Below are 26,246 nucleotides of genomic sequence, written 5' to 3' on the forward strand. Positions count from 1 at the left end.
TACTGTTCTTGTAGAGTTTAATGTATTCCTTACTGTTGCTCACTTTACTCTAAAATCCATTTACACTTTCAATTATTCTTTATCTGTTGATGTGATACAAGGTACTTGAATTTTAAAAAAAAATTTCATTCTGATACTGGGGATTAGACTAAGAGACTATACAGTGTTTCTGAGCATAAAGTCCATGCAAGTAGCAAATATTATATGTCACTCAGTATTTGCATAGAACATATTGTTTATTTATTCCTTAAGGGTAGGATTCAGTTGTCAACAGACCATGATCTTACCTGTTAATTCTGACTTGGCTTCTGTCCATAATGACTCATTTACGACAAAGAGAATTAAATGAAACAGGTTGGAATTAATCACTTGACAAAATAAGAACATCTTCTACTAGGTAACATCTCCTCTCAGTAACTACTGTTGTGTTCACTGAGTTAATTCTTACAACGAGAATTGGAGAGAAGCAGTTCTATTATAAAGAGGATGAGGTTTTTTTGTAGGTAGCAATATTTATATAAAATATTTATGTGGCATTGCACATTCACAGAAATTGTTGACTTTTACTGAATGCAGAAAGTATGTTACACTGACTTCTGTATTATTGGGTACGCTTATGAGAGGGTTAGTGACAATACAGAGTTTTTGTTTCTTAGTTATGTGGAGCAATTTAGCCCCATCATTAGTAACAGTTATAACTTTGACATTCTACCCTTGAAGATAAGAGAGTCCTGGTGAACAGAATCCTGTCCCTTTTCCTCTCTTGGTGTGTTTAATGATAGAAGCTAGAAATTGTATTTGCATTGTGCTTCTTTTAGAAACTATTTTTTAAAATCTGGACTGGGTACAAAAAATTTGCATACCCAGTGAGGCAGGTCATTTCTCTAATCTAATGTACTGTCTTCCACATTAGGCAGCCTGTCTTCTCGTCACTGATAGAATACACTAAACAAAACCAGTGCCAAAAAGAAGCCCTGAGGTGGGGTATTTTTACTTCCTTCCAGGCAGAGTATGGCTGTGAGTACAGTACAGTCAGGAACCATTACACATAGAGCTCCACAACACAGTTTTTCACTGTCTTGGTTTACAAGATAGGTGTCTGCTAGGGAAGGCAGAAAAGCCTCCCTTGGAATGGAGAATATAAACCCCCTCCCTCCAAATTATTAGAATTTTGAAATTAAGGGGCTTTCAGACAAAGATATGGGAAAAGGAATAACAGTTATTTACTATTGTGTATAATAAAGCAAACAACCACAACCATGGCATTAACAAAAAACAGAAGCCGGAACCCAGTGACAGCCTCTGTCGGCTGCAGCACTTTCCCCTTTGGTGCAGTTACGGTCACGGCCGGCAGGGGCGCTGCTGGCTCCCGGTGGGCAGGGCATGTGCGGTGATTCCCCCGCGGCGGCAGGGGGCGCTCCGGCGCGGGCTCGGGGAGCACGTGGCAATGGCGGCTCGGCCGAGACGGGAAGGGGTGGAAGAAAGGCTTTGCTCCACAAAGCCCTGGCGCAGCCGGTCTTAGTGCCCCTAGCAGGACTCTCGGAAAGCAGCAGGCTGGAACGGCAGGGATGAGCAGAAGATCCTGGGGCAGTGGACATATCAGATGTATCAGAAATTCCACAGCAAAGAGCTGAAACCTGCCGGATGTCCTGGCAGGGCAGGGGATGCGAGGCTCAGAAGCAGAAGAAAGGTTCCCTGCTGGGTTATGGTGGTGGCAGCGAAATCCTTTCCCCAAGCCGCAGGTCAGACTGTCCTCCTACGAAACCCTCAGGGAGAGAGAGAGAGAGAGGGGCTGCTCCCAACCCTGTCTCTTTTAACCTGCCCCCATTCAAATCAGGTGTGCCTGCCCCCCCCCCCCCCCCGAGAAACTCCCAAAAACCAAAAGACTTTCCCCTCCCCGCCCATCTCAAGCACCCAGCCATCAGTGCTTCTTAGCAATACGATGGGAAGAAATTCTACAGGTAACAAGGAAAGAACAGAAAAAAACCCAACCCCAACATTTACCCATCTAGGTCTGCATCCATGAAAACCATAACATTCCAACTTTGATACAAAGATGTTGCAAGAGGGAGATGGTGTTGCATACCTTGCTAAAGTTAAGTTGGATGGTATCTACTGCTCTGTTCTTAACTCACCAATTTTGCTGTTTCGTCCTAGAAGGCAAGTTAGGTGGATCAAGCACAATTTCCAGTTGTTAGATCTGTTTTGGCTATTGCTAATCATCATCATCTCCATGTGCCCAGAAATGGCTTTCAGTAGGACTTGGTTAATGATTTTCCCAGAAACTGAAGTGAGGCAGCCTGTAATCCCCAAAGCATCTTTCTTGTGATGTGGTTGCAGCTTCTGCATTTTTCAGACATCAGGAAAATCTCTTTCAGACTCTGTGTCTTAGAATATGTAAATCAGTCAGGTTTTGCTTTAAACCTTGTATTTTAATCTGGTTTATAAATCAGAGAACTTAAAACTGCTAACCATTAAAGTGTTTTTTGGAACACTGGTAGCCATATTGTAGCCATAGACAAGTTTCAAGTTCTCTATTGCTCTAATAATTAAAACCTGGCTTACTAACCATTCAGAACTGTCCTTAACATGAAGAATGCCAGTGTTTATTAGTTGTCTGTTCCTAGTAATTAGTATTTTATTTCTCAAAAGCGTTGCTGGCTGAATGCTGATTGTAATATTGCATTGTAATATTGATTGTAATATTGTTATAGTAGCATGGCTACTGCTTTTATCTTCCTTGAGTGCAAATAGGCTCTTTTTCTCCCAAGCTGTCCCATCCCAACTGCCTCCTGGCTGAGCTGCCAGACCACACTGCCATTTTTCCTAAGAGATGGGTAAAGGCTTTGCTTTGCATAGAACAAAGTATTGTTTTGTCAGGTGATGGTTAATTTGATAGCTTGTAAACTTTGCAAAGCCTCAAAGCAGTTTTTTGTTTTCCCATGTCACTGGTAATATGGCATAGTCCTTCTCTCATGAGTAGTAACAATTTCAGTAAAAGTTTGGTCAGGACTCAGCAGTGTTACAGGAAGTGATTGCTTAGGGTGTTAATAATCAACAAAGTATTTCTACAAAGTTGATCTTCAGCTGCTGCTTATGGAGCTATTTATTTCAAATGCTCCTTCTAGGGTTACTTGTTCACTCATGGATAGCCTTTGCACAAGATAGTATTGCAGAAACATTTACTGCCTGTACTGGATTTCTTAATAATTTCTGTTCCTTGTCAGAAGAGAAAGGAGAGGGACAACTTGATTAAATTACTACTGAAGTAGAAGGAATCCAAATTTTTATTTAAAAATGAGCCATATGAAGGTATTTGGCAAGGGGGAGCAGGGGAATAGAATTGAACTCTTGCTGAAGTAAACATGTCCTTGTTTAAAATGTGTTCTTTTTCTCATTGAAATGTTAGCATTTGAAATGGCTTTTGATGACCAAACCTTAGTATCTGAAGTATTTTCATTCTTTCCACTTATCTATGGTCATTACTCCCTCTAGACATCAATGACTAGCAGGCTCTTCTCTAACCATACTCCTAATACCAGATGCTCTACTCCACTTACCAAGACTTGTCCATGAGAAATATCTCATATAATAATGCAAAGCACAGCAGGATTACTGGTCCCAGTTGTACTGAATTATTCCCAAGCATTTTATCTTTATGCCATCTTTCCATTTCATTGGTGTCTTTAGCAAGTCACTGGTATGAATACATAAGGTATTAAAGAATTCATTTATCCAAATTGCTTCTCACTGGATGTTGTTGCCATTTCAGAGCCCATTTTCCAAGTACGTCTTACATAGTCAAATGCATTAAGTATCACTTCAGCCAGAGGGATGACACAAAATTTTAAAGTGGTTAGAGATTTGCATTTGCAGGTCTTGCTGCAAAACATGTGTGCTGCCTGCTGTGAGAGGGGGAGCAGGAACACTGACAGCTGGTGTGCAACTCATTGTGCAGCTTAGCAGTAACAGAAAGTGATGTCAATAGCTGGAGTGCTAAAATTAGTACATTTGGTAGCATTTGTGAAGCCTAATATGTTCTGAAATTCAGACACAATTTCAGCTTATGAAAACCTGAAGACAGCTGGGGGGAAAAAACATTCACAAATACAAGATTCCTGAAGGTTTGGAATATATGTGTTCTTTAGAAATACCACTAATCTTTATTTAGTGTTTATATTTAAATGTAAGGAAGGACACTAAAATGGGTCATGCAGTATCAGTCATCTTTATTAAATCATGGGATACAGTTTTGTTAATAATTTCTGTAAAGGTTCTTAGAAATGTATTTATTTTTTAAAAGCTGCTGTCTTTGTTCAGTCTTGACGTTTGTGGAAACCAACTTATTAAAAACTCACTGAGTACAGAGAAGTGTGCCTTGAATAATCTGATTCCTTTCCTGCTATAGAGTTAGCATGTGTGAGTGGGCTGTTCTATTTCCCCTAACTTGAGTCATGCCTTGCTCTGCTATTTATTGTCCTGCCTAACAGAGCTGTACAGGAGCTCATCAGTCATGAAAAAATGTGTTAATTGGAAGAAAACTAAAGTATATGAGTACAGGGAATAAAGGCAATCTCAGTAAAGTTAGAAGACTACAACATAGGAGACAATATTTTGAGATGCAAAACAGATCAGAAAAAAATCAAAGTGTACTATATAAAAAAGAAGAGCCTGAAAATTGCCGCTGCAGGCCCCCAGCTGGGTAATAATTCGCATTGACTCCATGATTCTCAGAAGGCTGATCAATCACTTTATTATATTATACTTGTTAAGAAACCCACCGCCCTTACAGACAGTCATCATACAGGTGGACCCAATCGGTCCTTGAATCCAAACACCATCACCACTGGCCAATTAAGAAACCACCCTTTGGTAAACAAATCTCCATAACACATTCCACATGTTCACAACAACAGGTGCAACAAGTGAAGATAGGAATTGTTTATCATTCTTTTCTCTGATCTTCTCACAGCCTTCCCTAGGACAATGCCTGGGAAAGTTGTGCATTGCTCTCTGTGGCCAGAGAGCTGCTGCCACAGAAAATGATGATGAGAATGCATTTCTGCAAAAATAATTTTTTATTTTATACACCACCTGAGGCTTTTTCTTAGTCTCCATGTTTTTTTTTTAATTAACAGTATCTCAACACTAGACTGATGCTGGCATAAAGACTTTCAGCGGTGTACAGATGTAATTTTTCTGTCCTGAGGATGAAGTAGGTTCTTTCTTGAGTTTTGGAGGAAGTGCTGGCGGGCTTGGTGACAGCAGTGCCAGCAGGGACCGAGCCGGGGCGGGCTGGGCGGCAGCAGCGGCGGGGACCGGGCTGGGTGGCGCTGGTGGTGGCAGGAACTGAGTTGGGGCAGAGCTGCTGGACCATAGGTTTTTATTTCAGAAGAGAGGTAAAGTTTTTCTTTAGTTTTTTTTCCTCTCTCTTCCCCTTTTCTCCTCTTCATTTTTTTTATCTCTCGCTCTTCCCTTTCGTTCTCCTTCTTCCTTTCCTGGTTTCTTTCTTTTCCCCCGTTCTGCCCTTCTTAGGGAGGAGGACCTTGCTGAGAGTGTGCAGTTAGCTGACTGGGGAGGCAGGCTCTGTTGGGAGGGCCTGTGGTTGGAACGGTAAGCTCTGTCGGGGGAAGACCTGTGATCTGCTGGTCAGGATGGGATCATGGGTGAGTAGTGAATGCCCAAAGGAAGAAGCAGAGATTGAAGAAGAACCAATGGGCATACCCCCACATAGTCCACTGGGAAGGAAACTAACTGGGTGGAAATATGACCCCAACACCAGAGATAAGGATGAGAGCAGAATGGTTCAGTAGTGCGTATTGGAATGGACCAGAAGGGAAATTAGGAGTGATCATGTATACTGGCTGAGATATGGGTCAGACAAGGGATGGATATGCCGAGCATTAAACATGTAAGTAAGAGCAAAGAAACCATTCAATCAGGAAGAGAGTGAATATGCTGCTTGCTGGGAATGGGAAACCACACCCTCGAAAGTGAGCGTATTTAAGGTAGCAGAACATAAAGAACGGGACCCATTAGACCACTTACCCCCTCCACCTCCAGTAGCCCCAACTGCACCTCCCCTACCTCCTGATGGGCCTAGCCAGAACACCAGGAACAAGGTAGCACAAAGAGAGGAAAGCAGATCAGAGGATGGGAACCAAGCTTTGGGACTGTACCCCCTGAGGGAAGTACCCTTGGGGGGTGTACAGAGAGGAATTGGACTCGTAACCATACCTCTCAGTTCCTCTGATGTGAGAATGTTTAAAAAGGAATTAAAAGGACTATTAGAGGACCCCCTCAGGTTAGCGGAGCAGTTAGACCAGTTTCTGGGGCCCAATATTTATACACGGGAAGAAATGCAATCAATAATGACTATGTTGTTCACACCAGAGGAAAGACAGATGATCCAGGCAGCTGGGATACAGATACGGGAAAGGGAGAATGTGCAAGGACCTCCTGGGGATCTGAAAATGCCCATAGTGCGCCCCACCTGGGACCACAACAGTACTGGGAGGAGGCAAGACATGGAGGAATATAGAACATTGACTATAAGAGATATTAAAGAGGCAGCTCTATGTAATCAAAATGCCTGTAAGGCTTTTGATGAGCAGCAAAAGTGGGAAGAAACCCCAACAGAGTGGTTAGAAAGGTTGAGGAAAAATATGAGGCAATATTCAGGAGTTGACCATGACATGGTGGCCAGACAGATCTTACTAAAGATAAATTTTGTCACTCATGTGTGGCCAGATATATGGAGAAAGCTAGAAAAGGTAGATGGATGGCAAGAAAGGGGGTTAGAGGATCTTTTAAGTGAAGCACGGAAGGTGCATGTAAAAAAGGACGAAGAGAAGGCCAAGGCAAAAGCCAAGGTAATGGTAACTGCCATTAGGGAAGGAAACCAGCATGTAAAGAACTACCCAGGTAAGGCAGGGGGACCCCGAGTGCAGGAAGATAGATGGAGTGGAGATGCAGCTCCTTGGAACTGGGCACAAAAAGGAGAGTCTGGGAGATGGGGAAACCTAGGACCAGAACTTTTGGTCTTACAGCAAAAAATCCATTGTTGTTCCAAGAGTATTTTTCAGATGATAGAATGTCCTTGACTGAAATAAAGTTACTAAATATTAAAATGTGGCATTACAACATCCGGCAAAACAGTTTTTGAACAATGTAAGCTGGTAACCTGTTGTGATACACCAGGATGGGGCAATAAAAGAAGTCTGCTACAAACACAATGGACAAGACAACTGGATATCAGGAGGGGGGTTACTGGCACTATGGGGGCAAAGATGATATTTCTAAAATTAAATTAAAATGTGGCTTACTATGTTGACACAATATGTTGGTAGCCTTCAGCTAAATGAATGATGGGTACATGATGATGGGTTTTAATGTGGTAACACAACCTCTACTCAGAATTCCCCTGTTTTCTTCAGATTGCCAGAAATCCATAAGCCAGCAGGGTCTGGTTTTAACCACCCCTTCCCTGCAAAAGTGAGTGAGCAGCTACTGGAACACAAGTAGCTGTTACACTGCTGTGTTGGATAACCTGAGAGAATGTATGGATTTATAAACTCATCAACAGAAAAATGGTGCCATCATGGTTTATTATTAGAGTACCTCTGCACTGGACAGTTTTCCAGCTGTAATCAAAAGACAAGAGATGCTGAAGAAGGCAGAAAAGTACTGTAAAATAGTGATAAATGTAAGGCAGACAGAGGTAGTATTGTTGGTGGTAATGATACCAATGCTTTGTCATTGGTACAAATGTTGCAAGCCCCCCCCATCCATGGTCTGGTCAGGGTTTACTCTGACTTGCTGGGGGATGAGGGGCTACGTGCTGCTAAGGACAAGGGGACAGCTTGGGGCCAGGGAGGCTTTTTAGCAGTGCTGCTACCTAGGGAAGTGCTTATCCTGCTTAAGCACCAGCCCAATATGATGCAAAGACAGTATATTGCTGTGCTGGAATTAAAAATAATATTGGAGTTGAATTTGGCAATCCCATCACCTGATAGTAGAAATTACAACCAGTACTGGTCTGGGTTGCTCCATCAGTCAAAGAACTGTAGTAATGCATAGCTCTCTCTGTCATGGCATGTACTGGCAAAGAAAAGTAATATTACAGTTTTTCCTTATTTTTAGAGCCACTCTTTGGACGTGCAGGATTGCTCTCCCTTCATGTATGCTTGTTTTCCCAATGTAATCTGTGGGTTACTCACTCAAAAAAAGCAAAGAATCCTAGAAATCTTATGACTCAGCATAATAGAAAGTTAAACAAATACAGGAACAATATAGGCAGAAGCTTGCCTGCAAGCCTAAAGTGCTAGAAATGCTTCTTTCTGATGGATTTGTACTTCTGTTAGACTACTCCAAGCAAATTAAACATTACAGTTGTCAAATGACTTCAGTCGAGTTTGCCAAACTGCTACTTGAACATTAATTTATTTTAAAAAGAAAAAAATAGAACAGAAGTTTAAAGCTTTGCATTTAAACTTCAGTAGTAATTATCGTGCAAGGAATGAAAAACGTTTCTAGAATATTAGCTCTGGGTATGTCTAAATAATGGATAGAGTTAAATTTTATTTGTAATAAAAACAGAATTGAAGGCAATAAAAATCACATGAAAAGTTGCAAGTGATTGCTATTGCCTAGATTTTCACGCACCTAATTTACTATAATTCTATATATTGAGGGAGTATTATCATGAGCAGACATCCTTCTCCCCAGCTCCTCTGTTCCTTCCAAAAGACAGAGGAGGGCTTGTTACAATGGATTGTTTATTTCTGTGAAATTCAGCAATTGTTTGCAACATGGAGCCTCATCTGAAATGAGAATTTGGGTTACTGTGAGGATGCTGTTGCCTTATTTTCAAGCAATATGATTCTCTAAAGCAATGCACATTTTCTGTGTGCTAGTCAAATCTAACACTGTATCTTCACTGACATCTGAACATCTACTATTTCTGTAGTGTATTGTTGAGTTGGTTGATATAATTAGATGCTCAAAAATTAACGTGTTTAATTTTAAATTATTGCATACTCATGCATGCTTTTAATGACAATGCAGCCCAAGCTGCATTTCCCAGAACTTTGGACATACAGCTTTCCATCTTCCATTTGGTGGATGTAACTTAGTGGTACATCCAATTTTGTTACTTTGTCACAGAATCATACCGTTTAGACCACAGTGGGCCATCAGGTTCAACCTCCCTGCTCAAGCAGGGTTATCCCAGAGCACATGGCCCAGGATTGCATCCATGTGGTTCTGGACTATCTCTAGTGAGGGAGATTCTACACCCTCTCTGTGTGATCCAGTGCCTGGTCACTGCACAGGAAAGAAGCTCTTCCTCATGTTCAGGTAGAACTTTGTGTGCATCTGTTTCTTCCTGTTGCCTCTTGTCCTATTGCTGGGCACCACTGAGCAGAGCCTGGTCCATGCTCTGACCCCTCGCTGCAGGCACTGACAGACATGGATGAAGTTCCCTCTCAGTTGTCTCTTCTCGAGGCTGAACAGTCCCAGCTCCCCCAGGAGCTCCCTGTCTCTGTTGTCCTGAAGAACCCAAAACTGGACACAGCACTCCAGAAGTGCCTCACCAGGGCTGAGTAGAGGAGCAGGATCACCTCCTTTCACCTGCTGGCAATGCTCTTCCCAATGCATCCCAGGATCCCATTGGCCTCCTTGGTCCCCAGGGCACTGCTAGCTCAGGGACAGCTTGTTGTCCACCAGGACCCCCAGGTCCTTCTCCACAGAGCTGCTCTTCAGCAGGTTGGCTCCCAGCCTGTGATGATGCCCAGGGTTATTCCTCCCCAGTTGCAGGACACTGCAGTTCTGCATGAAATCATCATACTCTTGAGTCTCCAGCAAAGCCTCTGTGTGCTTGTCCACTGCTCAGGCACTTGACTAAATTAAAGCATTAACAGTTGCCAATTACTTGTGTCCTGAGAAGGTGCAGGTATGTGCCAGGCTGGTCTCCAAAAAGCTGCAAAATTATGCAACTTTCACTGCATGATTTGTGTGTGACACCACTGGGAATTGAGACTTTGTTAAATGAAAATACAAATTTTGTATTTAGGGTTAGCAGAAAGTGTACTTATTCATTATTTTTGCAAGGTAATTTTGGAGACCTCTAGAAAATGTTTCTGTTAATTTGCAGGCATTAGGGTGTGCTAGGGAAGGATAAAAATAACAATTTTCCCTCTAGTTAACTAACTAAGTTACAGAAACTAGTTACTATTTCCCAGTTGACTAATTGACTTTAAGGGCTTCAGAAAGGCACTGAAATATAGTGAGGAATTTACTGTGAAATACACATCTTGGTGTGGTATATAGCAAAGATATGCTTGTTGAATTCTGCTTTTTTCCTATGCATTGGGTGTTGGTTATTTTTAAAACTGACTTTTTAATTGTAAGCCTTAAGGGCCACTTCATCAGCTCCCTGAGATGTTCTCTACTCAACAGTAAACTTGTAGTCATCTCATTTTGGTCAATTATTATTGCATTCTAATAGCCATTGGACCATCTTGATTTTTCATGTAACACAGACTGTAGTTTTTCGTAGGCTATAGGCAAGTGGGCTTTAAGGGAGCTGAGTCCAATCCAGTTCAGTATATGTTCAGTATATACACTGCTCTAAAGTACTCTGTAATTTTCTCTTTAAAAAATATATTTGAGAGGGTTTGGGGTTATTTAATTGCAACATCAGAATTGTACAGAATGTGATTTTAGTCTAATAAATCATGTTACTTAGCACCTGAGTTTCTGAGTACTGATGCTGTGAGCAGTGTTCATTTCATATGCATGTAAATTTTTATTCTGCTATGGAAGATGGAACAATCTCTGGTCAGTTATGTCCTTGGGGAAAAAAGGCTCCTCACCCACTTTGGTCTGACAGATATTCTGGTGATTATGAATCATCTTGTTTCCTGGCCGATAAGCTCTACTTGCTTATCAACCTTCTGGGCTAACATGAATTCATCTGGCTGATGAAATGAGGATGCAATGAAGAGGCTGCAGCAACAAAAATAACTGAGTTGACTGTGTTGCTGTTACCACTGTATCAATGGAAATATTCTCAAATGCTTTGAAACCAGGTGATGGTGTCATTTGTTTTATGTAGAACACCAAAGTATTTCAGACAACTTCATACCCTTTCCCTACTGCTATTAAGATGCAAAATGTAGTTGTCCCTCTCTGCCCCTGTAGTCCCCTGCCTGGAATAAGACCTGCCAACTCCTGACTTCATGTTGCACCACACATATCTGCAGTGGGTCCTGCAAGTTTTATTATGCTGAGGTGTTCATAAACAAATATATATGAGATCAAAGGCCGGAGCTCCTTTGCAATGGCAAGTTGAAAGGCGGTCATAATTTGAAGCACCATCTAGAAACTGTTCCATTCTCTGCCAACCTGCCACTCATTCACAAAAGCTACTAGGAGTAGCTAGAGGTTTAACAGGATGAGATATTGGAAGTAAAAGTAATATTTCTTGAGTGTTAAATTTCTTTTCTTTTCCCTTCCAGTGGGCGAGTTTGTGAGTGATGCCCTTCTGGTGCCAGACAAGTGCAAGTTCCTTCACCAGGAAAGAATGGATGTGTGTGAAACTCACCTGCATTGGCATACTGTTGCTAAAGAGGTACATTCATATGTCTTAAAATTTCCTGCCTTCCTTCTTTAAAGCTGTGTCACTCTTCTGAGGATGATTTAAAATATAGCAGCAACATGGAAAACAAAAAGCAATACTTTCAATGTTTGCGTGAAAAGCATTTTGGGATTTTTTTGTAAGATAGAAAATGGGAGTCAGAGCGCAATAGAGTCCATGACTGAATATTTACCACTGACCTTTGAACACTGACCCTCTTTCATAGCACTATTTTCTTCACAATCACTCACAAACTCACTGTGTTTTCTGCTTCCTTCATTTTCCTGTGTTAGCACTGGAACTAAATGCCTAGGATTTGCCTTGAATCATTATCCTGGGTAGATATTATCCAGTATTTATCACGGATATTGGTATGCCAGATGCCCACAGAGATCAAACAGGCCTCCCTATGAATTTCACTATGTGAAATTCAGCAGAAAAGGGTAGGAGAGCTGATCAAATAAGGACTAGCCAAAGGCATTTTGCAGGCACAGAGTTTTACAATTTAGCAGTGCTTTACTAAAAATAGAAATAAACTTAGTGTTGCAATTGCTAATCTGTTTTAGAGGTTTTTTTTTCCTTACACAGAGAGATTTAGGAATAAAAACTGAGATGAGTTTCCAGGATTTCTGGTTTTTTTGGAACCTATCAGCTTGTACGTTATTCCACCTTCTGGAGATGCAATTTGAAATGTGATCAGCAGCTTTTCAAATTTTCAGTTCTTGTTTGAATTACACTTAAATAAAACATGTAAGGCACCAATCTTCATGTAAAGGATTTCTAGTTAATTTTGACTACTTGCAAACTTGAAATGGCAATGGCCTGGAAGAACATCATCACTGTGCAACACTGAACCATTTTGGGTTTTTATCTGTTATACATCACTGTGTCTTTAAGGTATAATTATGCCCAACTGACTGTATTCCGAACAAAGCTAGGAGGCACTGTACTGGCAGAGGTGTCAGACCAGACACTGTGTTTCCGGTGTAAGAGGTATTTGAAATGTTGATTTACCTTGAGGAGAAATTTTCAATAGCATAATGCATCAGGATTGGGATTAATACATCAAATGGTTATTCTGTCATCACTCTTTCTGTTTATGAGGCAGAGCCTGTGAGGATGTTAGACAGGAAGATAAGGAGTTGTCATGTATATAGGAGAAGATAAGCCTTTTGTTCTGGGAAGGACTGATAGGAGAGCTTGTTGCTTGCAGTGGACACAGGTAGGGAGCTGCTTACAGTAAAGTAGTGAATGCAAGTGTGATCTTTCTAAATTGTGTTTCAAATTTCAGAGATGATGCAGTTCACCAGCTTTAACTTCCTAAGGTAGTATGCAGTCCCTTCATATTTTCTCTGTGAGATTTTTTAGTCTTCCTCTGTGCCAATATTGTTGCTGCTTTTTTTTCCTCTCTTTTCTGCAGTCCTGTAGTGAGAAGAGTATGAATCTGCATGACTATGGCATGCTTCTGCCCTGTGGAATTGACAAGTTTCGTGGTGTGGAGTTTGTCTGCTGCCCATTAGCAGAGGAAAGTGACAACCTTGATTCAGCTGATGCTGAAGATGATGATTCAGATGTCTGGTGGGGAGGTGCAGATGCAGACTATGCAGATGGAAGGTACAGTGACTTTGTACCCTTCAACTTGTTATTAAGATGCCAAAAATCTCTCTAAAAGACCTTGGCATAGAAGAGTCTTTGCACCTCACACATGAACTTGCATTTACAGTGGCTGAAAGCATCAGTGCTCTCCTGTTTTTATTTTTAGCTTTCTACAGTAAAGTTTATTGTTAAAAGATACACTTTTAAGGCACGCTTTTTAGTGCCTTTATAATTTCTTCAGGGAGAATTATTGCCATATTTATAACAAAAATGCTTTCATGTTTTTCGACAAATAAATGACAAATGCTGTACTCCTAAAATGCTTCATGTGCAGTCTGGGGTACTGCAGCAGATATCAGCCAACATAACCAGTGGAACTCTTGAAATGCCTTCATTCGTAATAGGTATTAGCTATGTGCTGTTATTGCCATAAGAATATTTTTCTGCTGACAATTAGTTTCTAAACATGATCTAAAAGAAAATGTGCTTTATTATCTAGCCTTTGACAGATTTGTTAATTTGCTGCTGTTGAGAAGGAACATGGAGATTTCCTTTGTAAGGCAGTGATGGGTGAGAAGATACCATCCCTGTCCTTACCCTTCCCATCCCCTGTGCACATAGGTTAATTTTGAGCCAGATATGGATTATAACTGTGTTATAACACTCAGTGGTAACTGAGTGGTCTGTGCTGTTACAGCCTTTTCATATCACTCTCCTGAGCATGTCAGACAGCAATTGGAAGAGCAGAGTACCGTGTCATATCCTTGCAACTGGATGTCAACAACTTGCAAAGATGGCTTTCTTCATAAATTAAGATCAATGTTCAAAGCACAATGTTTGTGCTCCCGAGGCTTTCATCACTTTATACTGTGCTAATGCAGTGCTTCTTCTTCTTTTTCTGTACAAATAATGCACAAAATCTAAAACTTGGGGCTGATTGCAAATGATTTCAAGGAGTACCCAGAAAATAAATGGGGACTAAATTATGTGAATAATGCATTATTATGTGAATAACTGCAGACAGTTAATAGGTCTGAATTGTGTTATGTTTAGACTTGCTAATAATATCAATGGAAACAATTTGAAGAACAGTGCAGAGATGAAGGACAGAAACTGAATTGCTGTTATTTGATGCAATGAGGTGGCATTAAGACCTAGAATAATGAGAACATATATAATTGTGGGCAACTAAATCTTTCCTGACAAAGCATTAGTAAGTGTTGCAAGGTAGAGTCCTTCGTGAATAATGGAATAAGTTTAAAATAAATACTTCCCAATGGTAATTTCCAGTTTTCTGTCATAAACAGGACTGAATGGTCAGACTGTTTGATGCAAAAGCCTACATCAAAGAACTTTGCATATTCCATATTGATATCTTTTGACTTTCTTCTGATTTGTACTTATATCAACTGTCAGTGTCACTATTTATAACCCTTTCAGTAGGATTTGTAAAGCTGCTTTTGGGCTTTTGCTGTGTCATTTCTGTATATTTAGACTTTGATTGGGTGTTTAAATGTTCTCTCATTCTAAGAAATGAGTGCAGACCGTGTTCTAATGGAAATGCTTGTTTTTTCATTATATAAATATATATTCAGCAAGGTAGATCTATCCCTCTATCTTAAATATCTATTAAATATATGGGTAACATATTTATTATATATATACACCTATATATACACCTATATATAAAGTATATGTCTTATACATACAAGATCAAAGATGCCAAAATTATTTTAAATAAAAGAGCTCACAGGGATATAGAGTACTTGTTTAAGACAGGATATCTTGTAAGACAGATATCCTCTGTATTTCTGTCTTTTTTGTGTTTGTCACTGAACATTTAATTTACTATTGTAGTCCATTTTCTTCCTCATAAGGCAGTTTAATATCTGAAGAGATTAGTTAAAGAATAGCTTCATAAATTTTGTCTTCTCTAGGAATGACAGCAGTAATTGCATTTCAATCAATTTCTGAAATTCCAAGCAAATACTGATTTTTTTTTTTAAACCAACCCCCCCATCCCCTGCAAAAGAAAAATGAAAGATCCTTCTATGGCGTGCTTGTCCTTCATCTGCAGATGAAGAGCCAAGGAATTGGTAGTTCTTTTAGAATGACTCACTCATTTCTTGCTCCCTCTTAAGCCAAGTACATTTAAGCTGTGTGTATTGCAGCTAGAAATACTCTTGAGCTTTAGTTATATATATGTATATATTAAAAAAAAAATCTTACGTGCCAGTACATGGTAATTCAAATATTTTGTGTCTGTATATTTATTCATATCTGAACATCTGTTTGTGTGGCTATCAATACAAATATGTCTTAGTCCTAAACTGATTGTGAAGGAGAAAGAAAACACTTTGCTCCTACAAAGGTAGGAGAACACTTTGCTAATGCTGAATTGCCAATATTCTCTGCTATTAAAGCATATCTGTTTAAAGTGCTTACTCAAGTCTGCATTTGTCACCTTAAATGGGTACCCAAGTCAAAGTGAAGGTGACATATTTGAGGTGGAGGTGACAAGCTGAAAAGCAGATTATTACAGTCTTGTTTCTCAAAACAATGACAGAGCAGAATCCAAAAAATGTGAGTGATCTATTTTGACATAACTTTATATCTCAAGCTATCAGATTTAAATTTTAAAATATTTGCATTTGTGGTTCTTAATGGTAAGGGGAAAGCACATTCCAGCCATTCAGTTAATAAATGCCATTTTCAGACTGTTTTCACCCCCAGCAGTTGTCCCTGAGGCACTGTATTTTTTTTTTTTTTGCTTTGTTAAGGGTGTTTTCTTCTCCAGAGGGGGAAGAAAACTCAACTGCATGTTGTAGACACACTATTAGAGGGCACGTGGAGGTAGCTTGGGCTGTGGTGCCTTGTAGTTGGGTGTTCTTCCTACCCAGTATCTGACCATCACCTGGGTCTGGATGTAAAAGGATGTGACTTGCTTGTTGTGGCTTGTTGGCAGTACTTGGAGGAAGGTGGGAGGGTGTATTTTGGTGATACATGTACCCATTTTATTCATGAGGCCAAGAGGCAGGATCCACATGTGCTTTTGAAATTGTCTTGTCATGCTCATCCTGAAATAGTTTTTAACTCTGACACAAAGAGGTCACAAGCATTTTTAAGCAGTGGAGTTCCTTGTTGCTATCATCACCTTTAATTAAAATTTACCTTGAAGTCTGCCTGAGGGACAGTCAGATGTACATGCTGACTTTCAGTATAGCTGCAGACCTCTCCCTGAATGGCTACAGCTCAGTCAAGTGACCTGCAAGCTCTGGCTGCTCTTGCAACTCAGCACAGCCTGGTGGCCCCCCTGCCTGTGTTTGGGAGCTAGCTGGAAGCTTTGGTGTCCTTGATGTCCAAAGCTGAACAGCTTTCGAGTGATGGCCAAGCTGGAAAGTTCCAGGTTTTCTCTGTTGTCTTGGTTTGAAAGACAGGTGTCTGCTAAGGAAGGCAGGAGACTCCCTTGAAATGGAAAATGTAAACCCCTTCTCTCCGAATTATTATAATTTTTGAAATTAAGGTGCTCTCAGGCAAAGATATGACAACAGGAATAACAGTTTTTTATTACTACGTATAATAAAGCAAATAAACAACAATAACAACTATGGCATTGACAACAAACAGAACAAGAAAACCACTAACAGCCTTCTCAGCTGCAGTCACTTTCCTCTTTGCTATAGTGATGCTCAGAGCTGGCAGGGGTGCTGGTGGCTCCCGGTGGGCAGAGCAGGTGCGGCTCGGGGAGCACACGGTAATGGTGGCTTGTCTGGGATGGATGGAAGAGAAGCTTTTGCGTTATAAACTCCCTGGGGCAGTTGATCCCAGTGCCTCAGCAGGACACTTGGAAGCAGCAAGCTGGGCCGGCAGTATGTCTCCTCAGGCAAGGGATGGGGGGCTACAGTGCAGCGAAAAATTCGGAGTAGTGCTGAGGAAGCAGCAGGGGCGGGGCAGTGAGAGGCGAGCTCAGGATCTCAGGCACCTGAGCAGATGGTGCTAGGTCCCTCTTTTAGTGAGGTAGGTGATAATAAGGTCTCAGTTCAGTGGCTGCTCTCACGAGCAGAAGCTCACCCCACGGTTAAAGAAGCAGCTCCAGGTTGGGCTCTGGCGGCAGCAGTGAATTGCTTTTTCAAGCAGCAGCTCCTACTGTCCTCCTCTGAAGCTGAGAGAGAGAACTAGCAGTTGTCCTAGCCCCATCTTTTACTTGCTCAGTTCTCGCGGTATCTCTGTCTCTCAGAGAGAAACTCTCAGATAAGAGAAGTACAATCAGATACTTTCTTCTCCTGAGTTTGGCTGCTTCTTTTGTTTTTTTTAAGTATTCTGTTGTTAGTGTTTCTTAGCAATTTGTGGGAAAAAAATCTATACTTAAAAAAGGAACAAAAGGAAAGAAACCTAACCCCCAACATTATCCACCCCAAATTTTTTCCCATACCAACATGTTACATTAAATTTAAACTTTTAAATTATATACATACATGCACTACCTTAGTTGTATACATATATATTAACAGATATGGATACAGGCACAGTGTCATGGGTAGTTCATCCTAAAATAAGGTCCTCTTAATGTATGCATTAGGTCTCTCCATTCTTTTGCGTCAACACCAGGTGCAACCTGGTCCATGAACGAAGACAACTCCACAGATGTGATTGTCCTTGCTGGAGGCAGAATTAACCCGAACAGTTATTTTCAGTACTTCTCGTGTACCACTGGAACTTTATCTCTGTCTGTTGTTTGCAAGGGTTCAGATTGGGCAGGGCGCCTTCTTGGCTTAGGTGTTCACTAACCGTGTGGCCTTTGCTAAATTAATCTCCCAGTTCTTTAACTCCTCTTACGCAGTGCCTTCAAGGTGGTTTTAAGCAGTTTGTTGCATCATTCAACTTTCCCAGCTGCTGGTGCATGGTAAGGAATATGATACACCCACTTAATGTCATATTCTCTAGCCTAGGTGTTTATAAGGCTATTCTTGATATGAGTTCCGTTGTCGGACTCAATTTGCTCGGGGGTACCATGCTTCCAAAGGACTTGCTTTTTAAGGCCTAGGATGGTTTTCCAGGCAGTGGCGTGAGGCACAGGGTAGATTTCCAACCTTCCAGTGGTGGCTTCTACTGTTGCGAGCCCATAACATTTGCTTTGACAACTTTGAGGCAGTGTGATATAGTCAATCTGCAAGGCCTTCCCATACTTATGTTTGGACCACTCCCCACCATACCATAGGGTTTTACCTGCTTGGCTTGCTTGATCACAGCCCTTGTCTTACAGTCATGGATAACCTAAGAAATATTGTCTATGGTTAGAACTTCTCTTCAGTCTCATTCCTACTTATTTCATTACATTTCTGCCCTGATGACCTGAGGCATCATGGGCCCATTGAGGTAGGAATAATTCTTCTTTGTGTTGCTAATCTAAATCTATCTTTAACACCTTTATTTTCGCAGCCTGCTCTATCTGCTTTTTGTTTCAGTATTCTTTATTAGCCCATCTCCTGGGGACATGGGCATCTACATGGCAAACTTTCACAGGTGGCAAGTGAAAGTGGCAAGTCTCTATCCAAGTGGCAATGTCTTTTTACTCATCAGCAGCCCAGATTGGTTTTCTTCTATGCTGCCAGTAGTGGCTTTTTTCCACCTTTCCAGCCAACTCCTCAGAGCATTGGCTACCATCCACAAATTAGTATAAAGGTATAGCTTTGGCCACTTTCTTTCAGCAATGTCCAGGGCCAGCTGAACGGCCTTGAGTTCAGCAAGCTGACTTGATCCACCCTCTCCTTCAGTAGCTTCTGTGGCCTGTCATGTGGGACTTCACATGGCTGCTCTTCACTTCTGGTTCATCCCTGTGATGCGACAGGAACCATCAGTGAAAGAGCATAGCATGTTTCTTCTGCTGGTAGTTGGTTGTATGGTAGAGCTTTTTCAGCACGTATTACTTGTTTCTGCTCTTCTTTACCAGTGAGACCAAAGTTTTCACCTTCCAGCCAGTTTGCAATTATTTCCAAAACCCCAGGGCGATTTGGGTTTCTATTATGGGCACGCTTTGTGATGAGCGCAATCCATTTGCTCCATGAGGCATTGGTGGCATGGGGGGTAGAGGAAACCTTTCCTTTAAGCATCCATCCCAGCACCGGCAGTCGGGGTGCCAGGAGGAGTTGTGCTTCCATGCCAATCAGCTCTGAGGCGGCTTGGACTCCTTTATAGGCGGCCAAGATTTCCTTCTCTGTGGGAATGTAGTTAGCTTCGGACCCTCTGTAACTTCAGCTCCAGAATCCAAGTAGTCGGCCTTGAGTCTCCCCAGGCACCTTCTGTGAAAGGCTCCAGGACAAACCATTGTTCCTGGCTGCAGAGTAAAGCACATTCCTCACCTCTGGTGTCGTCCTGACTGAGCCAAGGGCTACCGCATGAACAATCTCTTGCTTGATCTTGGTGAAGGCTTGTTGCTATTCAGGGCCCCAATGGAAATTGTTCATTTTGTGGGTGACCAGGTTGAGAGGGCTCACGATTTGGCTGTCTTCAGGAATGTGCATTCCCGAAAAACCTATGGCACCTAGGATAGCTTGTATTTCCTTATTGCTGGTCGGTGGAGACATTGTGGTGATCTTATTGATAACTTCAGTGGGAATCTGATGCCATCTATCTAGCCACTTGACTTCCAAGAACTGGATCTTTTGGGCAGGTCCCCTGACTTTGCTCTTCGTGATGGCGAAGCCAGCTTCCAGCAGAATCTGGATTATCCTCATTCCTTTCTCAAATACTTCCATTGCCATGTTCCTCCACACAATGATGTCGTTGCAGATGAATGGTACAGTGACGATGGTGAAATTTCCAAGCCGGTTTTTAGAAATCAAGAAAAATTTAAAGAGGAACCACGTGGGTTTGTGCCCCTTTTTAACTTCTTCTCCTGTGTGAATGGAAATAAGTCATCTTTCATGCAGACTCTTCTGCAAGGTAGCTTTAACCACATCTATTCATAAAACATACCTGGGTTTCCCCCAGTGGAAAGATGCAGTATTATTTGAAGTCTCTCTTGTGTCTCTGGAGGCCAGGTATTTTGGGGAGAAGGAAACAGGGAAATCATTCTTGTTTGTATAGAGGCTTAACTCCTAGTAGAGTCAGGTTTGTGGCATATGAAAATTTTATCAACATGTTTTAACTTCTTAATGCTCTGTTAAAAAGGAATCATACTGTCTTCCACTTTGCTGAGTTTGCTTTCAAAGTTGTAGTAGACAACATAATATAAAAAGAAATATTAAAGGCTTGATCTCTGAAATGAGTTGGAAAAGTTGGTAACTTCACCTAGAAGGCTGTTCAACCATATGTGATGCCATGAGAACCTCACTTGTGCACAAAGTTGACAGAAAGTCACTCTGTGTTTAAATACTTAAAGATCATTTATTCATTAGTAGTAAATTTCAGGTAGAAGATCAGAAACAAACCTAAACCTTGCCACAACAGAGCACTAAGCTCAAGAAATATTTTGAAGGCAACAGTAGCAGTAGGTGAACATGTATTTTTTGACCTGTTGTCTGTATCACTCAGAACAGAACTAAGAATGATCCCAGAAGATTCGTGATGTATTAATCCACCAAATGCATTGGCTAGTCAACTTCAGTATTTCCTCCTGTTGTCCTGTAGAAGTGTCCTTTCCATTCACATAGCACTTGTAACAGCAGAAGGAGAAACTCTGCAATAGTTGATTGCAGATTCGAGGTAATTCGAGGTCAGTCGGTAATTCGAGGTCAGTTCAACACTTGGTAGTCCTCTATGAAAGGCAGGCAGGAAGCCTCTAGATAAGCTGTCTCCTGAGAGAGGCAGAAAAGTTCCTGAGGAACTTTCTTGCTACTTTCGCATAAACTGAGTGCATTTTGTGCAAATTTGATCTTCTTTCAAAATAAAATTTGTTTGGTATCATGGAGAGAGTATGTTTACAGTATTATTCAACTATCAAAATATGGGATGGTAATGTTGACTTTTTTTTTCTTTAGACATTTCTTTAGCATTTCTTACTATTTGGGACATTCCAGAGTCCCGGATTCTTTTCTATTTAAAGGGAAGGGAGGGAGATTAAGAATCAGGTAAATGTTTTCCTTATAGAGATTTCAAATAAAATGTTCTCTCATGTTACCTTGAAGTAATTTTGTTGCTGACATATCATTATTATTTTCTTCATTTAGTGATGATAAGGCGGTAGAAGAACAAGCAGAGGAAGATGAGGAGCTAACTGTTGTGGAAGATGAAGATGCTGATGACGATGATGATGATGGTGATGAAATTGAAGAGACAGGAGAAGAGTATGAGGAGGCAACTGAAAGAACTACCAGTATTGCAACCACTACCACCACAACTACAGAGTCTGTGGAAGAGGTTGTCAGAGGTAAATTCATCAGGTTTGGGGCTGAAACACTAATCCTACTGCTTTGCATATTTGCACTTTACGACAAAAAAATGTTCCAAACAGCAAAATACCCAAAGCTGCAGTATTGTTGTGCTTTTTGGCTCCTGTAATTTGCATGTTTAATTCCCTCACCTTTCCCATTACAAATATTCTGTGTTATTCTGGGTTTGTTCTGCCACAACCCTTTGCATTTGCTGACCTTCAGTCCTCCTGGTGCACAGATGCTGCAGGGACTGTCTGTCCTTGAGTTGTGTTTGTTGTGTGTGTTGTTCACAACATTTCTTGTTCAGAAACAGAAGAGTTGATTTTATTTTAAAGTAGCATTAAATAAAATTCAACTGTCATATGTAACAAATAGGACAGGAAAGTGTGTATGGTTTATCATGCACATGAGTTACAGAAGGATATGAAGTATCAGATACAAGCAGGAGGTAGCATGAGCTGGTTTGGTCTCTAATATTAACAGCAGTGATGGGTCATTTTGTGTGATTCTGTTAGTTTACTATGTTTCTCTGTGAATTAGTAATTCAGTAAAGTTAGAAAAATTTAAAATAACTATGCAGAAAATGAACCTAAACTAATGAGTTTTAAAGTCTGGGGAAGAAAGAAATAGGAAAAAATAGAATACATGGAATGAGAAAGAACTCTCCTTTTCTAAAATTTAATTTTCATTACATTTTTTAGTTCTTAACAGAACTGCATTTTAAACTTTGAATTTTACACTAGTTCATGGTCAGCAGAGCAGCAGAGTTTTTTAAAATGCCTCATTTCTCCTACAATGCATATTGGAATTAGTTATCCATATTCTTCTGTTTTAATAGTACAGTTCAGTGTGGTGTAAGTCTAAGTAAAATAGATCCCAATTCTTCTACAGTGTTTACATCTTTGCCGATAAATGCTGGAGATGGTGGCCGGAAATGAGATTAAAGACTACATTTGAAAAGAAAGGAGTTATGACATGCAGGAGGTAGAGGGAAAATGATAGAAATGGGGGCCATTGTGAAATAAGGGAGAAAACATCTGGCCTGTCTCCCCATGTTTCCTTATCCCCTGCCTCTGGGTATCGGGACTTCAGTGGTAGTGGAGTCCCGCATTTTGCATGTGGCAGTGGCCCTTCCTCTTGAGCCTTGGTTCCAGTGTTTGTCAGAGGAGAGGTGATGGCTGCAATTTATCACACCAAGATACAGAAGCATGCTCAGGGGATGCTTTGGGAAAAGTAGAGTTACTTGCTTTCTGTTCAGTCTACATGAAGCACTAAAGCTTTGGTAAAATCACTTGCAAATGTTTCTTTCTAAGGCTGGCAACTCAGTCTTGTGTGTTTCTGTCCTGTATAACTGTTGAGCATTTTGCTCAGTTGTTGGAGAGCCTTTTCAGTGAGGAGGGGGTAGGAGGAGTTTAAACCAATTAAATGTATTTCCATATGTGAGCTTTTACCCCCTGGGGATAAAATGCCCTGTTCTCACTGGTAAATGAATACTGAAAGGGAAAAAAAAAAAAAAGAAAAAGTACACTTAACTTTAATGGGATTTTGGAGAGTGGAAATGAGGACAAATTTGGTAGAACATGTTTCTTTACTGAGCGTGATGTTTCAAAGAGGTTAAGATTTATAGTTTTCAGGAAAGTAGCATACAATCACCTGAATATAAAACTTAACATATAAAAGATGAGGTAAAGTATTGAAATTACCTTTTAGAAGCCCTTTAGAAATGTATATATTTGCTGATCATGAAATTATTGCATATTGTTTTTCCCAAGTCTAACATTTCCCACCTTGGGTGACTGTGAGGAAAATATGCATTGGTTCAAGTGAGGTGAGGACAATCTGTTACCAATACAAATTTTCATCACAGTTCTGCCACAAGCCTTTGGGCTTCCTGACCTTCAGCCTTCCTGCGGCGTGTAGGGATTGTCCTGGAGAGTAAGTGGTATCTCACAAAGCTGCAGTATGCAAAGTGGGCATTGCTTATTTATTAAAGCAGAAGTGTCCAAATTACATACCCTTGATTCTTGCTTTTCTTCCCTTCCTACACACAAGAGAAAGCTTCCTACAGGGTCCCTGTCCTCCTGGCGCAGGCAGCAGATCCAGCATGGGAACTTGTGTTGTGAGCATCTTGCTGATGCAAGTGTCATTGTAAATGAAAGAGGCGGAGGGACCTTGTTGAGGACATGTGTTTTAAGAAGTGGTCTTTACTATGGAGGTACCCTGAAAGCCTCTCTTAAAGGATTGAAGTGTCAGAGCTTCATTCATGTGGACTGTTCCAGGCTGCCTTGCCCAAGCACTAGTTATAAAACATCCTAGGATGCTCTTCACAACCCTTTACACGCAGTTTTATGAAGCTGTAACTAATATTATGTCTTTAGCATTAAAGAGTGGGTTTATCCAGTTTAAGAGGAGCTGCTTTTCAAATGGACAACTGTTGTAAAGCCCTAAGTTAGGATCTAATTGTGGGCTGGTACTGAGCCCTTTCTCTGCCAAATCAGTGGAATGGCTCCCATCAGCCATAAATAATTAAAAAGTGTAAATGCAGTGTCATGCTTTAAAGATACTTGAGCTATTGTAGAATCGGTTTTTCAGGCAGTTTTATTTCTGTGCATATTTTAATGAATTGTGACCAAAATAGTAATAATAGAACCATCTACAAACTTATTTTCAGTGAAAAGGAAATTTTCTTAGAGAATGAAAAAGGCCCATTGGCGGGAGGATAGTATTTTCATTCTGGAGCAACCACATTTCTATGTGCTTATTAAAAAATGTGAATAAACTTTCCATAGCCCAATATTTGCCTATATTCACTTCCCTGCCTTTTGTGAGAGATGATCTTTACTCTGAGTTCATATGGCATATAGCAGCAGACCCAGTTTAAACTTTTAGATATGCTCTTGCTGGGCTTCAGATGTTAAATCCAGACAATTGTGGGTCTGAGATTACAGGGATTCAGATGGTGAAATTAGTGTGAAATACACATTTTTCACCTTTGATCATATGGAGATATTAGCATTGAATTTTTGCTGAAGAAAATATGGCTCATTTATGAAGCCCTGCTCTTGTTTTTTGTCTCTTTGTGGAGCAAGGGAAGTGACTCTGTTGGCCAGTATTTAGGTAAGGGAGTTGTTTAATTTCTGCAATCATTGCCATGGTGTTATGGGTGTTGCAGAGCTGCTCCTGAGGATGCAGGCTGCCTGTGATTTTTCCAGCATGCGATGGAGGCGAGCAGGAGCACTGCTTCCCCCATCACGTGCAGTTGTTTGGGATTTTGTTTCTGCTGTCCTTCTGCACAGGACAGCAGAAGGACACAGGAGGTGACAAAAAAATCAGTCTTGGCATACAACAATCTCTCTTGGCATACAGCAAAGAATAAGCAGTTTTGGCTTAGTGCTTCCCATCAACATCATGTCAATCAGATCCCATCAGAGGAGAGCAGCGGGGTCAGCCCAGCAGCCTGGAACAAAACATGTGGCCGCTTCTCTGCACACCTGCCAACAGATGTGGGGGAATCAGCAGCATAAGCCTCACCTACCTCCTCCAGCAATGTAATATTGCCCTTTATCAGTTGGTTTTGCTTTTTCTAATTCAGCTGGATTTCTTTAGGCAGTTAGGAAACAATCTAAGCAGTGCTGCTTCATGTGACATTTTAACTGTATTTACTGTCTGGAGTTACAAGTGAAAGACCATATGCCAGTTTACTAGCAAGAGAAAAGTAGCCTGATGTTGGTATGGTAGGTCTTAGTGTCATTGATCTGTCATGAGTGGTTTTCTCCTGAAGATTTTTAACTGAAAGACTTAAAATCTATTCAGTGACTCCTATTATATATTGTAAAGCAAGAGAGATTAACCCTGATTGCCAGATCTGTCAGCTGGGAATTTTGGGACAATATTAGTAGTGTATGCTACATTAATTGAGGTTTTTTTTCCACACACCATAGCTGTGCCACACTTTCACAGAATCATAGAATGGCCTGGTTTAGAAGGAACCTTAAATATCACCCAGTTCCAACCCCCTGCCATGGGCAGAGATGCCTTACTCTAGACCAGGTTGCTCCAGGGCCTGCCCATCCTGCCCTTGAACGCTTCAAGGGATGGGGCATCCACAGCCTACCAGAGCAACTTTTCATCTTCAAAAAGTTATCATCTTTGTACTGTAGTAGTCGTTCCTTGCTCTTCTTCCTTGCCTTCAAGGCTATGCAGTAAGCTTTATTTGGAGAGGGATGATGTGTGATTGCATTTCATATCAAGAAAACATGATTGGTGCTATGTAAATAGTACACATTCATATAAATCCACTGAGTTTTTTTTGCTATGAGATCTTCATTAAGAATGATAATCTACTGTAATTTATGAATGAGAGCTGATAAAATTAACCTAATGGATTTGCATTTATAGCTTTTAATTAGACATTTTAATTTAAAGCACAGCTATTCCACCATAATATAATAGTTTATTATACATTGCAGTTGGAGGAAATCTTTTTTGTAATCTGGTGATCTTAGCAAGATTGTTGATGGAGATGCAATATAGTACTACCTTTTTGGGTTGAGGGCAAAAGTACTGAAATACTAAGCACATTAATAGTGTTATTTTATGTAAAGTTGGAAGGTGGAGAGTAGTTTCATTTGAAATATATC

The 26,246-nt window shown here is 40.8% G+C and overlaps 1 protein-coding gene across 4 annotated transcripts in view; it reads left to right on the forward strand.

The window, feature by feature from the left end:
• APP (amyloid beta precursor protein) overlaps positions 1-26,246 on the forward strand; it is a 180,225-nt gene that overhangs the window by 73,015 nt on the left and 80,964 nt on the right. For all 4 annotated transcript variants that reach the window (XM_053969332.1, XM_053969349.1, XM_053969326.1 and 1 more), the window contains exons 4-6: positions 11,520-11,632; positions 13,059-13,252; positions 21,403-21,602. In XM_053969332.1, coding sequence (XP_053825307.1) covers positions 11,520-11,632; positions 13,059-13,252; positions 21,403-21,602 — 507 coding nt within the window. The remainder of the gene's footprint in view (positions 1-11,519; positions 11,633-13,058; positions 13,253-21,402; positions 21,603-26,246) is intronic.

The sequence above is a fragment of the Vidua macroura genome, chromosome 2 (genome assembly GCF_024509145.1).
Source record: "Vidua macroura isolate BioBank_ID:100142 chromosome 2, ASM2450914v1, whole genome shotgun sequence".
Taxonomy (NCBI): Eukaryota; Metazoa; Chordata; class Aves; order Passeriformes; family Viduidae; genus Vidua; species Vidua macroura.